The following is a 16,037-nucleotide window of genomic DNA, read 5'->3' as shown; positions in this document are numbered from 1 at the left end:
GAGGAATGGCAAAAAAACAGCTTGAAAGCCCAAACACAATCTATAAACACCCAATTTAAACTAATCCAGTATAAATGGCTAATGAGAACACATATAACCCCAACATTATTAAACAAATTTGACCCCAAAACTCCGGACATATGTGTTAAATGTGTGGAAAAAGGCACACTGATGCATTGCCTGTGGGAATGCTCAGAAATCAAAAAGTTTTGGAAAGAAGTTTTAGATGTAATTGCGCATATTACAAGTGTCAAGCTGAATCTATGTCCTAAACTATGCATCCTAGGAATTTTCCCCGCTGAAATCCAGCTGAGCAAAGTTCTCCAAAAAACCACAATCTTCTGCCTGTTACAGGCGAAATATAGCATAGCCAATCATGGAGATCCATTACTAGACCACACTTGACAACTTGGTTGTCGACACTGTCAAAATCCCTCGCTTTGGAGAAACTTACGTCTATGATAAAGGGTAAACATGCTTCCTTTAAAAAAATGTGGGGAAATTTTTTGTTATTTTTGGAAAGTGAGGAGATGATCGATAGTGAACAGAAATGACTATATCCATTTAACCTGTATGGGAGAAGTAGTGTTTTAGCTGTCAAAGAGAACCTGGGGGCCCTGCGAGTGCTGGACTGTTCAATCGAAGTACAGGAGATGAGATGGGAAATTAAATGGACTGGAACTGAAGAAGACACAGCTTATCGTTGCAGCCGTTAGGTCAGATGCCTCTCTAACTAACTTGACACCCTTGGACTAAACTTCAGCCCGAAGGCCTGGAATAATGCACTTCAACCTATTGACTCACTGTGTTATACCTGTTTTTTTTGGAGCACTGTCTGTTCCCCTTGTTTTTTTCTGTTTTTTGTTTTTGTTTTTGTTTTGTTTGGTTTTTTGTTTTTTTTTTTGGGGGGGGGGGGGTGTTTTACTTATCTATATATAATTTTTTTCTGTAATAATATCTGATAGCAAAATGTATAGAACAAACAAACAAAAAACAACAACAACAACAACAGTGGAATAGGATAACAATAATAAGAATAAGATGCTATATACAATAGAATAAAATACAATAGATGGTGGTGAACAACAATTGGTGCAACAGTGCGAACGTTATTTCTCTCACACGCTCCTGCACACCAAATCTGGAACTACTGTCCATCATGTGTTGTCCTTTTTATCTACCTCGGGAATTTACATCTGCTACACTACGGTCAAGGACGGCTACAAGGCACAATCTCGCCCTCCGTTTGGCAAATCTGATCACGCCGCCATCTTCCTCATGCCAAAATACAAACAAAGGCTGAAACAGGAAGTTCCGGTTCAGAGGAAGGTCGCGCGCTGGACGGATCAATCGGTGGCCGCATTACAGGACGCACTCGATGACGCAGACTGGGACATGTTCAGAAACAGCTCCGATGATGATGTCAACGTGTTTACGGAAGCGGTTGTGGGATTCATTGGGAAACTAGCGGATGATACCGTGGAGACAAAGACTATCACAACGTTTCCCAACCAGAAGCCGTGGGTGTATAAAACCATCCGCGACGCTCTGAGATCCCGCACCGCTGCCTACAACACAGGACTCACGACGGTGGACATGGACCCGTACAAAGCCGCGTCATATAACGTGCGGAGGGCGGTGAAAGAGGCGAAGCAGCGCTACGGGAGGAAACTAGAGTCACAACTCCAACAGAGTTGGAGGACTAAGGACAATAACGGACTATAAAGCACCAACAACCGGTATGATGAACGCGGCCGTGACTCTGGCAGACGAGCTGAACACTTTCTATGCTCGCTTCGAGGCTGCAGCTAAGGATTCCAACGATGCTAGTGCTAGCAGCGCTAACGGTTGCAGACAGGAAGATACTGCCAGCACTGGAAACATGCTCGTCATCTCCGAGCATGAAGTAAGGAGAGCCTTCAAGAGAGTGAACACCAGGAAAGCAGCAGGACCAGACGGCATCCCAGGTCGTATCCTTAGAGACTGCGCATACCAGCTAGCTCCTGTGTTCACTGAGATATTCAACATCTCTTTATCTCAGTCGGTGATCCCAACATGCTTCAAAGAGTCCATCATTGTTCCTGTCCCGAAGAAACCCCACCCTGCTTCTCTCAATGACTATCGCCCTGTAGCCCTCACCTCAGTAGTGATGAAGTGCTTTGAACACCTGGTCAGAGACTTCATCATTTCTTCACTACCAGACACACTGGACCCACTACAGTTCACTTACCGTCCAAATCGTTCCACAGACGATGCCATCTCTCATCTCCTCCACACATCACTTACTCACTTGGACACTAGAAGGGGGAATTATGTTAAAATGCTCTTCATAGACTACAGCTCTGCATTTAACACCATAATTCCCTCCACACTCACCACCAAACTGGAGCATCTGGGACTCAGCTCATCTATGTGTCAGTGGATCTCCAACTTCCTAACTGGCAGACCACAGGCAGTAAGGATGGGCGGACATGTCTCAGCCTCCGCCACTCTCAGCACTGGAGCCCCCCAGGGGTGTGTTCTGAGCCCCCTGCTGGGCCTGATCTCTGATAACAACAAGACGGCCTACCTGAAGGAGATTAGGAATCTGGAGAACTGGTGCCAGAGGAACAACCTCTTTCTAAACGTCAGTAAGACAAAGGAGCTGATAGTGGACTTCAGCACTAAGCAGGAGAGGAACTACCAGACCCCCGTCATCAACGAGTGCCCAGTGGAGAGAGTGGACAGCATCAAATACCTCGGAGTTCACATCACACAGGACCTGTCATGGTCCTGTCACATCAACACCGTGGTGAAAAAGGCCCGTCAGCGTCTCTAACACCTCAGACGCTTGAGAGACTTCCAACTGCCCTCCAAGGTGCTCAGGAACTTTTACTCGTGCACCATAGAGAGCATCCTGACGGGAAACATCTTAACCTGGTTCAGGAACAGCACCATGCAAGACAGACGAGCTCTACAGAGGGTTGTGCGGTCAGCTGAGCGCACCATCCGCTCCGAGCTCCCTGACCTGCACTCAATCTACAGCAGGCGGTGCTGAACCAAGGCCAGGAAGATCGTGAAGGACCTCAGCCATCCCAACAACAGACTGTTCTCTCTGTTGAGGTCAGGAAAGCGATTCCGCTCCCTGAAGACCAACACAGAAAGACTGAGGAGGAGCTTCTTCCCGCAGGCGATACAGTCTCTCAATCACACCACCACACAGTACTGACCCACACATATAGTTCTTGAACCCGAGCACACTTTTGGCCTCACCCGAAGAAGGTGATCCACACTGCTGTATGAAAAAATTAGATGAAGAGACAAAGCCGCGTGCTGACATTCACAGCACACCACAACCTGGTTTTAGTGACATTTTTGTAGACGGCTCAGTGTCTAAGAATAGCCTAGGACAAAACTGTGTAGCCTATGCAGTGACTACAGCAGACAGAGTGATAGAAGCAAAACCACTAACATCCTCACACTCAGCTCAGAGTGCAGAACTCAAAGCAGTCATACGTGCATGTGAATTGCACGCAGGCCAAAATATAAATATATACACTGACAGCCAGTATGTTTTTTCAGCAGTGCACCACTTTGCAAAAATTTGGCAGAACAGAGGAGTGATTACATCCACTGGACACCCAGTACAACATGGAAGTCTTCTGAAGACACTATTAGATGTAATAATATTGCCAAAACAGTTAGCATTATGCAAATGTGCTGCACATCAGAAAGATAAATCAGAAATAATTAAAAGCAATAACTTTGCAGATCAAGACCATGCAAATACCACTTGACGTCCTTAAAGACGAACGAAAGACGAACAAAAAGCAGCACCAACCGCAGAACAGAAGAAATGGTTAAAGTGTGGAGCACAACTAAAAGATGATCTGATGACTTGTGAAGGAAAACCAATACTTCCCAAATCCCTACACAGAACAGCAGCATTAGTGACACATGGGGTTACCCATGTGTCATCGGCAGGGATGATACAGATCATTAATACACACTTTTACACTCTAAATTTTGAAACTTCAGCAAAAGAATTTGTGAGGACATGTATGATCTGTCAAAAACACAACTCACAGGGAAATCTAAGGCCAAAAAGAGGACATTTCCCCACGCCACCTCATCCATTTCACACCATTCATATGGACTTCATTGAATTAAGTGAAAGTCAAGGCTCAAAATACGCTCTAGATGATAAGTTTATTACTCACAGCATATGCAGATGTACCACAAACCGATGAAGATCATGAAGAATTCTTTTCCTATTTGTAAGATGAAGATGAAGTGCAACTAATGATGTAGTAACTGAAAATGTGAAAGACAAGTAGTTACTTATTACCCACCAGTCTACCGTTGTTTACAGCGCTGTCTTTTTCTTTTTTCACTTAAATGACCTCAGACAAGAAAGCCTAATTTCTGCTGTTCAATACTGAAGAAATTTAAACTTCTTAAAATTATGCAAAATTGCAGAATATTTTTAAGGTTATCTGCTATAAAAAGCCAGACCAGGAAGATCTCCTTCATGTTTTTCTGTGTTTTATTCTCAGTTACTTTCACACAAAGGCATCTGCTGTGATTTTCACAATTCTGATGAAGTCTCATGTGTATTAGTACTGATAAATGATCAGAATTATAATATTTCTGACTGTCTGAGGCTAAATTGAATCAAATCAGGACTTTGAGAACCGGAATCGAATGGATTATAGAAAGCAGTGATGATACCCAGCCCTAGTGAGTAGCCTAGGCCTGAGAGTAGTGGATGTAGCTGTGGGTATCCTGCTCTTCTTGTGTGTGTACGCTACACAATTCAGCAGTAGCCTAACTCCACTTGAAATAACGTGCGAAGTCAGGATGTACCATCCAACTCCTTTTAATTAGTATTTCCTCATGGAGTAAAACTGAAATACAAATAACATAGCTAAAATTAACCTAGCATCATTAGCACAAAAAAATTAGATTCCAATACACATCCATTAGCGTTAGCACACAACTACTAATGTATTCATCTACAGCAAATATTTCCACAAAATATACATAAAATACAATCCTACAATTCAATACAAATGAAAACTTACAGACGGTGGTGTCGATGGCACAAACAAAAGGCAGATGTCGCTGGATCAAATTTCCCCACGTGATCCGATAGGAACTAAACAAACATGGGTGACATCCTGACCCTTCCCGAAACTGGTTTTCAAAATAAAACGAATTTCAAAATAAAATTAGCTCATTGCAAAGAGCACCTACATTGCAATAAATTAAGAGCGGAACACTCCCCGTCTGGTATCTGTTAAGATGCCATATATCAATATTCAAACCACAACATAACCTTTTCAGTCCTGGTTCTTTAAAACCATAACAACCTTCGTTATAGGCCTGAGGTACACTTTGGCCACTCCATCTTTGACGACCCGGATCTCGATCTTGCGGACCTTTCTATCACCACCAGGGAAAGTGTTTGTTACAAGAGCCATGGGCCAGTCGTTCCGGCATGTACTATCATCTTTCATCAAGACAACGTCACCTCTTTCGATGTTTGGGCTGGTTTCTTGCCATTTACGACGAAGTTGCAGTGTCTGCAAGTATTCGCATTTCCAACGATTCCAGAATTGGTCAGCCAATCTTTGCACTTGGCGCCACTGTTGTTTATACAGGTCCTTCTCAGTGAATGTCCCTGGAGGTGGAACACTCTGCTTCTGAGTAAGAAGCATTGCTGGGGTAAGTATCTGAGGGACGTCAGGATCTGAAGAGACAGAGACAAGCAGTCTGGAGTTGATGATGGCCGTCACCTCCGCCATCAGGGTGCACAGGACTTCGTGAGTCAAACTGGAGGAGGGAGTACGCATCAGCATTGAGTCTAGGATTCTCCTTGCAATTCCTATCATGCGTTCCCACACACCACCCATGTGCGAGGAGTGAGGTGGATTGAAATGCCATGTACATCCGCGATTGTTGGTGTATCTCTGAACTTCTGACTTTGACAAAACTTTTTGGAACTCCAACTCTTTGCAAGCACCAACGAAATTGGTTCCACAGTCTGAGTATAGGTGTTCAGAAGGACCTCAAATTGCAAAGAATCTTCTCAAGGAGTTGATGAACGAAGAGGTGTGTGTGTGCACGTGTGCTCATGCAAGTGAAGAGAACGGCCCAACGCTTACTCTGAGCAATACCTCCTCTTGTGCGCCTGGCTATCACGGCCCAAGGACTGAAAATGTCCACACCAGTGTAGGTAAAGGGTGGTGAAGTGCTTAGTCTCTCTTGCGGCAGGTCTGACATCTTTTGTTTCTCTCTTTTCCCACGAAGCTTTCAACAGGTGACACATCCGTGATGAACAGTACTCACGCATCGCTTGCCGCCAACTAGTCATATGCCAGCAGCTCGAATGGCACCTTCTGTGATGGTACGACCTTGATGCTCGACCTGCTCATGATAGTGTTTGATGAGCAACGTGGATACATGGTGTTTGCCTGGCAGAATGACGGGATGCCTTTCTTTGTCGCTTAAGTCAGCTAATGTCAACCTGCCTCCAACCTTTAGCAGACCATCTGCATCTATGATCGGGTTGAGTTTCGTTAGAGCGCTTCTCTTGGAAACATTAGCTCCCTTGGAGAGAGCATCTAGCTCTTCAAGGAAAGAAGCTTGTTGCACAGCAAGAAGAATCACAGTAGTTGCCTTGGACAACTCGTCAGCTGTGAGAGGTTTAGGGCACCAATGCCAACCATTACATCCATTGGTTCCTCGGCTGCTTGCCTTAAAAGAACAAACCACATGGATGAGTGTTGCAACTCCTCTCCATATGGACTTCCAGGAAGAGAATTTCGTGAATCTCTCACAACCCAGCAACTTGTCCTTTTGACTTGTAACACAGGTTGTAACTTGTGGTCGTATCTCAACATCTGCGTCTGGGTTGATAAGCTCAAAGATCTCATGTTGCTCGCTGCTTGGCTGTGACTTGTATAGAAATGTTGGACCCGTGAACCAGTTGGTTCTGGTGAGCTGTGAGGCTTGAACGGACCTAGAAGCATGGTCATCTGGGTTATGCTCCGTAGGTACATACCTCCACTAATTCGGTTGTGTGGACTGGCGGATTCTCTGGACCCTGTTGTGGACATACACATAGAAACGTTTGGACTGATTATGAATGTAGCCCAGCACCACTTTACTGTCACAGTAGAAGGTGACCGCATCAATTTGGATATCGATCTCTTGAACGATAAACTCAGCAATTTCCACGGCTAGCACTGCCGCACACAGCTCCAGTCTAGGTATGGTAGGTTCAGTTGGTGGTGCAAGTCTAGCTTTCCCAAGAATGAAACCCACATGAACCTGGTCATTTGCATCTGTTGTCTTGAGGTACGCCACCGCACCAATTGCTTTGGTTGAAGCGTCTGAAAAGATGCATACCTCTTTACGACTGGCATTGGAACAGGAGGTGGTGGTATACGCTCGAGGGATATGAAGATGTTGCAGTTCTTGAAGCGAATTTTTCCATGTCTCCCAAACCTTACATTTGTCCTGAGGGAGTGGACTGTCCCAGTCAGTTCCATCTAAGGTCAACTCTCTCAGCAATGACTTGCCTTGAACGGTCACAGGAGCGATGAAGCCGAGAGGGTCAAAGAGACTGTTTATGGTGGAGAGAATCCCACGTCGTGTGAATGGCTTGTCACTGACTGACACTTGGAAGGTGAATGTGTCCCTTTTAACATCCCAACTCAATCCAAGGCTTCGCTGTGTGGGTACTGCGCTTCCATCCAAGTAAAGATCTTTAATGCCTTTAGCATGATCTCCTGCAGGGAAGGCTTTCAAGACGTCAACGCTGTTGGACGTGATCTTATGCAGTCTCAGGTTTGACTCAGAGAGAGATGCTTGGGTTCTCTGTAGCAGAGAAATTGCCTCTTCCTCTGTGGATGTGGAAACAAGACCATCGTCTACATAGAACTCGCGTTCCACAAAATGTCTGGTGTCTGACCCATACTGCTGTTCTCCTTCCTTTGCAGCTCTTCTGAGACAGTATATTACCACAGCTGGAGAAGGACTGTTGCCGAATACGTGAACTCTCATCCTGTATTCAACAATGTCTTTGCTGGGATCATTATCTCTATACCACAGAAAGCGTAAGTAGTCTCGGTGGTCTTCTCTCACGACAAAACAATGAAACATCTGTTCGATGTCAGCCATGATTGCTACTCGCTCTCTCCTGAAACGAATAAGGACTCCCATTAGACTGTTATTCAAGTCTGGTCCGGTGAGTAGCAAGTTGTTCAGCGAGATGCCATTGCATTGTGCGCTTGAGTCAAAAACAACTCTGATTTGGTCGGGTTTCCTGGGACGATAGACCCCAAACATCGGCAAATACCAGCACTCTTTACCTTTAGGGAGTGGTGTGCATGAAGGCAATGAACTGGTCCTTCATCCTTGGTTTACGCTCTAGTGTGCGAAGTAATGAGAAGAGGCGGGTCATTGCTTGCTCACGATTGTTGGGCAAAGGTGGTCTGGGGGGCCTGAAAGGAAGAGGAGCCACCCAACTATTCAACTCGTCCTGAAAAACCTCATCACCCATTATCCGCAGAAACTGTTCGTCCTCTATGGAGAAGGCACGCTTGTCATCATCCGCTGTTCTTGCAAAGACTGTGTTGCCGAGTGAGTCGTCGTCCATTGTAGTGCTACGGCAACTGTGTGAGAGTCCCTTGACTTGACTGGAGTTGACCGTTTGCTTGAGATGGATGTGGCTCGTACAAGGTATGAACAATGATGGCCTTCCGTCTTCCAGTATGTTCATTTTATAACAGTGGACAATGGGCTTATGAACCTTTCCCAAACACACATCGCCTACTAAGACCCATCCAAGGTCAAGCCTTTCAGCAAAGGGTGCATCACCTTCATCACTTCGATTCCGAATAAGTTGAAGAACTCTGACCTGGCTAGAGACTTGTTGCTCTGGTCATCGAGCATAGCATACATTTTGATGGCTTGTTGTGGGCACTCTTTGGGATAAACTTTAACAAGACATATCTTGGAACAAGATTTTGACCTAGCGCCATCGCCACAAACTTCAGTGCACAGAGGGCTTGCAACTGGTTCTGGGATAGTGTCCTCTTTTCCCGGCTCCCCGTCGTCACCTGTTCGGGGACTTGAGGCCTTGGTTGACAGTTGTGGTGGACCAGGATGAAGAGCTGTGATGTGCTTGTCACTGTTGCACTCATCACATTTCAGGACAACTTTGCAGTCTCGTGCGAGATGAGATGTGGATGCACAGCATTTGAAACAGACGCCTTGATCTTTTAAGTACATTGTGCGTTCTTCAATGGTCTTTAGCCTGAAACCACGGCATTTCTTTAAGGGGTGGGGTTTTTTATGGATGGGGCAATGCTTGGATATATCCTCTCTAGGATCTGGATCGCTTTGTGGGCCCTCAGAAATGACTTTGGTCGTATGAACTGAGACTGGGGTTCTTAAATTTGTGTGGTGTGAGACAGGCTTTTCTGTGACAGGACTGCTTCCAGAAAGAGCAAAACTGGGATCATTTCTTGTTTTAGCTTGATAGCAGATGAAGGAAGTGAAAAATGAAAAGGGGGGATAACCAACCTTGTAGTCCTCTTTGTATTTTGAGCCTTGAGTGATCCATTTTTCTTGCAGGTTGTATGGCAGTTTTTCCACGATGGGTTTGATGCCACAGGCGGTATCCAGGTATGCTAAGCCGGGCAAGTAGCCATCCTCTTTTGCTGAAAGTAGTTCCATCAATAGACCTCCAAGATCCCTTAACCTGTAATTGTCCTTGTTTGTCATTTTAGGAAAGCTGTCTAACTTCCTAAAGAGAGCACTTTCGATAACTTCTGGAGCACCGTAGCATTCATCGAGCCTGTCCCAGACCATTTTGAGTGCAGTATTTGGGTTGTCAATATGAACTGCTCTTAGGCGCTTGGCATACACAGAAGATTCCTTCCCAAGCCATTTTAAAAGTAAATCCAGCTGTTCGCTTGCAGTAAGGTCCAAACCCTTAATGGTATTGGAGAAGGCAGATTTCCATGCTCTGTATGACTCTGGATGATCGTCGAAGTGGGTTAAGCCAGTGCTCACAAGCTCTTTTCTTGCCAGGTACTTCGCCATGTCCATCATCACTGAAGACTCTGGAGGGTGTGTATGAGAAGTGTTGAGGTACTGAGGAAAAGTTAGCTCTGGCTTAGGGTAGGGCGTATTGCTCTTTTGTTCTTGCAGGAGTTCCTCACTGTTAACTTGGGGGCGACCATTTTTGTCTGGCTGAGCTGATGGGGTAGAGGTGTGAGAGGTTTGGTATGCATGCATTACCTCGGAACTTGGTTGTGGCTGGAAAGGTGTGGGCCATGAGTCTTTCACGATATACTCCTCTTTAATGATGTACTTAGCTGATGGTGGAGGGCTCTTCTCGATGGGATGCTCTGATATTGAGAGATTGACTGGTTCATTACGTTGGTTAAGCTGCATAGTTTGGTCTCTGATATAGTCGCTTACACGTTCATGTGTACTCTGCACCATAACTGGGACACTTTTCCAATTAGGATGTGCTTCAACCTCTATCTCTGCTGCTGCTTCCAAAACTTCTGCTTGGACAATTGCAGCTGCAGCTTCCCCTTCAAGATTTAAGGCTTCGCGATTAGCTTCTAATCTTGCTTTGTCGACTTTAATGCTGATTTCTCTCTGTGCGAAGGCAACACGTGCACGAGCACAGCTTCTGCCTTGGCTCTCGCGTGTGCAGCCACTGCACTGACATTTGATATACTTGAATATCTGGAAACTGAACCCGTGCTTTTAACTGATGCTCCGTCTTGAGGAGGCTTTGGTTCTTTAAGTCTTGCACCTTCGGGGTGTGCTTCGTCCATGTTTGTTGACATAACTTGCTGTCGTAGAGTTGTTTTGCCAGCTGCTCACCGTCTTTTTACTATCCTGCTCTCCTTGTGTGTGTACGCTACACAATTCAGCAGTAGCCTAACTCCACTTGAAATAAGGCGTGGAGTCAGGATGTACCGTCCAACTCCTTTTAATTAGTAAGTATTTCCTCATGGAGTAAAACTGAAATACAAATAACATAGCTAAAATTAACCTAGCATCATTAGCACAAAAGAATTAGATTCCAATACACATCCATTAGCGTTAGCACACAACTACTAATGTATTCATCTACAGCAAATATTTCCACAAAATATACATAAAATACAATCCTACAATTCAATACAAATGAAAACTTACAGACGGTGGTGTCGATGGCACAAACAAAAGGCAGATGTCGCTGGATCAAATTTCCCCACATGATCCGATAGGAACTAAACAAACATGGCTGACATCCTGACCCTTCCCGAAACTGGTTTTCAAAATAAAAAGAATTTCAAAATAAAATTAGCTCATTGCAAAGAGCGCCTATATTGCAATAAATTAAGAGCGGAACAGTGGGTAATAAGAAAAGATGAAAAGAACTATTGATAACTTTTTTGTTAAGTTAAGGCCTGAACCGTCTGAAATTCATAGCCAGTGCTCTGACACAGTGCCATCAATCTTTGAATGCTGAAAAAGCACAGTGTATCCAGGAAACACATTATATGCTGCAATAAATGCACTGCCCAAGTGCCCCCTCTCCACACTGCCTTTCAGCAACAGACAGCAGCAAACAGGTCGTCTGTTAGGATGCCTGGGTCGTTGACCCAGGGGTTTTGAGTTTATATATTATTCATACTTTCTAGTCTTTGGTTTCTTTGAGTTCTGTCTTATAGTTTATGTCTCTGTCTTCTCTAGCTGCTCTGTCTCCCCTGTCAGCTGTATCCCCTTGTCTAGTTCGCGTCTCTGTGTGTCCTTAGTGGCTATATCCCCGTGTCCAGTCAGTGTCTGTGTCTGCCCTGGTCCCACGTCTCTGTTCCCTCTGTAGTGCTTGCATGTGAGTCTGTGTTATGTGTTTCCTGTTTTACTTTGAAGGTCTCTGTCTTATCTCAGTGTGTTCAGTTTACGCTTCTTTGGTCTCGTCAGTTCTGATTTGCCCCAGCTGTGTTTCCCTCCTGTTACTCATTTCCTGATTGCTCCCTCTGTGTATTTAAGCCCTGTGTTTCTCTGTGTCCGTGTCGTGATCTACCGTTTACGTTGCTGTGTGTTTTGTCAATCCGCCGGTGTTAGTGTATTTTTTTTTGAGTTTTTCCAGTTATGTTATGTTTGCGTTCAGCATTAAAGCTGTTTTGGTTTAAGTTCTGTCTCCGGAGTCTGCACCTTGGGTCCTATTCCTGTCTGCACACAGCCACACCTAACATCGTCAGAGAAGGCCAAGATGATGATTAAGTTTAACATTTTCTACAATATTGACAAAGCACTTTGAGCACAAGTTTGTTAGTTAATAATTTAGAAATTAATATTGTCTGTGTGGACTTCCCCCCCAAAGAAAGTGCACATGTAAAACTGCGGTGTTAAGCGATGCGGTTGAAAAATTTGAGTGCGCCTAACTTTTGTGTCGGTACGCCTAAATTTTTAAAGTTAGGCGTACCAGTGCGCCCATGTCAAAAAGTTAGTCTAGAGCCCTGCAACAGGTTTCATGTTGTGACCTGTGGAGGTGAAATGATGCAAAACCTGTTTTATAGCTTTTGAGCTGCAGGCAGGATTGAAACACACCTTAGTTAAAAGTCAAACAGCAACATTTTTCTCCTCCCCTCACGTCACTCAAATGCAACAAACCAGGAAACAGGCTGTTCCTCCTCCTCAGTAAAGAGAGACGCACAGACGATCAGACTGAGTTCAGACCAAACTAGCAGCTTCCTCTGAGTGAGTCCAGCTACAGGAGAGAAAAGTGGAAAACTCCAACACTGCTGCTTCAAGCTGCTGACGCTCCACACACTGAATGTGAGTTTGAGCAAAAACACGACTCAAAGGAAGTTTCAGTGAAGGTGGTAGAGGAGGGAGGGGAGCCAGGACTGACTGTACTTCCTGTCTGCTGTTTTCAGCTTCACTCACAGACTCAATGGCTTCCAGATCAGAGGAGGATCTCTGCTGTCTGGTCTGTCAGGAGGTCTTCAGAGATCCCGTTATTCTGTCATGTAGCCACAGCTTCTGTAAAGACTGTCTGAAGAGATGGTGGAGAGAGAGACCAACACATGAGTGTCCAGTTTGTAACAGAAGATCTTCAAAGGATGAACCACCTTTTAATCTGGCTTTAAAAGACCTGTGTGAGTCGTTCTTACAGGAGAGAGATCAGAGAGCTTCAGAGGCTCTCTGCAGTCTGCACTCTGAGAAACTCAAACTCTTCTGTCTGGACCATCAGCAGCCAGTGTGTGTCGTCTGCAGAGACTCAGAAAAACACACCAATCACAGATTCAGACCCATCGATGAAGCTGCACAACAACACAAGAAGGAACTTCAGGAAACTCTGGAGCCCTTAAAGAAGAAGTTAAAGGTTTGTGAAGAAGTTCAAGTGAAGTTTGGTCAAACAGCAGAACACATTAAGGTCCAGGCCCGACACACAGAGAGGCAGATTAAGGAGCAGTTTAAGAAGCTTCACCAGTTTCTAGCAGAGGAAGAGGAGGCCAGGCTGGCTGCACTGAGGGAGGAAGAGGAGCAGAAGAGTGGGATGATGGAGGAGAAGATGGAGGCTCTGAGCAGAGAGATAGCAGCTCTTTCAGACACAGTCAGAGCCACAGAGGAGGAGCTGAGAGCTGAAGATGTCTCATTCCTGCACAACTACAAGGCTGCAGTGGAAAGAGTCCAGCGCTGCCCCCTGCTGGATGATCCACAGCTGCCCTCAGGAGCTCTGATAGACCAGGCCAAACACCTGGGCAACCTGACCTTCAACATCTGGAACAACATGAAGGACATGGTCTCCTACACTCCTCTCATTCTGGACCCAAACACTGCTCATCCAGAACTCATCCTGTCTGAAGATCTGACCAGTGTGAGAGGAGGAGGAGAGAAGCAGCAGCTTCCTGATAATCCAGAGAGGTTTGATCGTTTCTATTCTGTCCTGGGCTCTGAGGGCTTTAACTCAGGGACTCACTGCTGGGATGTTGAAGTTGGAGACAGTAAATGGTGGATACTGGGTGTGTTAGCAGAGTGTGCACAAAGGAAGGGACACAAACTGTCTGGTTTATGGAGAATATGGTTTAATGGAAGTAAATTCTCAGCACGCTCACCATCAGCTCCATCCACTGCTCTCTCAGTAGAGAAGAAGCTCCAGAGGATCAGAGTGAATCTGGACTGGAACAGAGGAAAGCTGTCATTCTCTGATCCTGATACTAACACACACATACACACCTTCACACACACTTTCACTCACAGGATGTTTCCATATATTAACACTGTTGATGAAGTGAAGGTGTTGCCGTTGAAGGTGTCAGTGTCAGTGCAGCAGATGAGTTGAGGATGATGATATTTCTAATGTTGTTTCCTGTCAGTAAGTTGAAGCTGTTAAACTGCAGCTGTCCTCCTGCTGCCTCGTTGTTCCAAAGCTCTTTGTTTCTCTTTTAGTTCTCACTGTTTCTTTCTGTTTCTGCTGTCCACCTCCATGGGTGATCGTGGCTCAGGAGTTGGCAGTTCGTCTTGTAATCGGAAGGTTGCTGGTTCGAGCCCCGACTCGGACGGTCTCGGTCGTTGTGTCCTTGGGCAAGACACTTCACCCATTGCCTACTGGTGGTGGTCAGAGGGCCCGGTGGCGCCAGTGTCCGGCAGCCTCGCCTCTGTCAGTGCGCCCCAGGGTGGCTCTGGCTATACTGTAGCTTGCCATCACCAGTGTGTGAATGGATGGATGACTGAATGTGCAAAGCGCTTTGGGGTCCTTAGGGACTAGTAAAGCGCTATACAAATACAGTCCATTTACCTTTTCACATGGAAAATCATTTCACTGTTTCTCACTGAATGACTCCCCAAACTAGATTTGAAATTCTATCAAGTTTCTAATCATTACAAGTGATTCATGTTTCTATTTGATGTGTAAATGGAGATGATTTAGTTTGTTGGGATATGGACTGACATGTGTTGAATGGGAGGAGCAGTTTGTTGTTGTCTTCTTGTCTGTTTATGACAACAATAAATATATTGTTGAAACAATGATTCATGTTTAACTCCATATATGAAATCAGGGGCGTCACTAGGTTTTAAGCACAGCGGGGGCTTAGCCCCCAAGAGATGCACACGATATGAACAAACATAGTGAATGAGCACAAAATTTCACAAACAGAAAACAAAGACTGATAAATTGTTTTCCAACTTTTTTGGACAGATAAAACATCTTAGGCCACTTTCAATAGACATGACTGCAAGACTGAATCTTTTCTGACCCATTGTTTGACACAGCCAGGAGTGCAGCCGACGCAGTGCACTAAAGGACCTTTCGTACAAGCAGCTGCTGACAGGCACTGTTAGGGCAACTTGGATGGTGTCCTTCGGAGAGGGAAACATGTCTGAATCAAGGAGGTTGTACACAGACAACATATTTTTGGGTGGACATCCAGCCTCTGTTTTCCGGGTAAGAAAGTTTCTGGCCACCAGAACCTCCTCTTTTGTCAGATCAAGTCTGTAGCGGTTTGAAGTTCATTCAAGTGTGGTTCATTCAAGAAGTTCTCAGATTTAGGACTGCATGCCTGGATGCCTTTTAGCAGCCCTGCATCTACACTGCAAAATCTTTGATCAAGCTCGCCAACCATCCGATCCACACAAGGGAAAAGTAACTCTCTTTTCAATGTGTCTGAGTTGTTCAATTCAGTGCGTGAACCCACAGTTGCCTCCAGGACAAAATCCTCCATTTTCCTCTGTTTGTGCCTTGTCTTGGCACCTGGTTCAGGGATACTGTGGGTGTTACACAGGGCCTTGGTTTTCTCATACAGCTCTGTAGCAAATGCATCTGAGTGTTTTCCCTTAATTGTGTCACACACAGCTTGTTTGCAGATAAAAGCTTCTGCCAGGTCTAAAGTCTCTTTCTGCAGGAATTTGTGGAGTCTTTCGGTTACAGACAGAATCGACTGAAACATCAGTAGTGCATAGACTGCTGAGAACTTGTAGAGCTTTGCTCTGAGACCAACAGCTATGGGGGATCCAGTTGCAGATAGGCACTC

The 16,037-nt window shown here is 45.2% G+C and overlaps 1 protein-coding gene across 1 annotated transcript; it reads left to right on the top strand.

The window, feature by feature from the left end:
• Nucleotides 1-12,725: 12,725 nt before the first annotated feature.
• LOC143416936 (nuclear factor 7, ovary-like) lies at nucleotides 12,726-14,932 on the top strand. Its single transcript, XM_076882606.1, has one exon. It carries the CDS (start codon nucleotides 12,956-12,958, stop codon nucleotides 14,345-14,347), a length of 1,392 nt encoding a protein of 463 aa, XP_076738721.1. The 5' UTR covers nucleotides 12,726-12,955; the 3' UTR covers nucleotides 14,348-14,932.
• The last annotated feature ends 1,105 nt before the right edge of the window (nucleotides 14,933-16,037 follow it).

The sequence above is a fragment of the Maylandia zebra genome, linkage group LG3 (assembly GCF_041146795.1).
Source record: "Maylandia zebra isolate NMK-2024a linkage group LG3, Mzebra_GT3a, whole genome shotgun sequence".
In the NCBI taxonomy this organism is placed as follows: domain Eukaryota; kingdom Metazoa; phylum Chordata; class Actinopteri; order Cichliformes; family Cichlidae; genus Maylandia; species Maylandia zebra.
Note: the sequence above shows the minus strand (reverse complement) of the source record. Positions and strands in the feature narration are given on the sequence as shown.

What these genes read in the sequence shown, in the direction of transcription:
- LOC143416936 (XM_076882606.1), top strand. Translation starts at nt 12,956, where the DNA reads ATGGCTTCCAGATCAGAGGAGGATCTCTGCTGTCTGGTCTGTCAGGAG.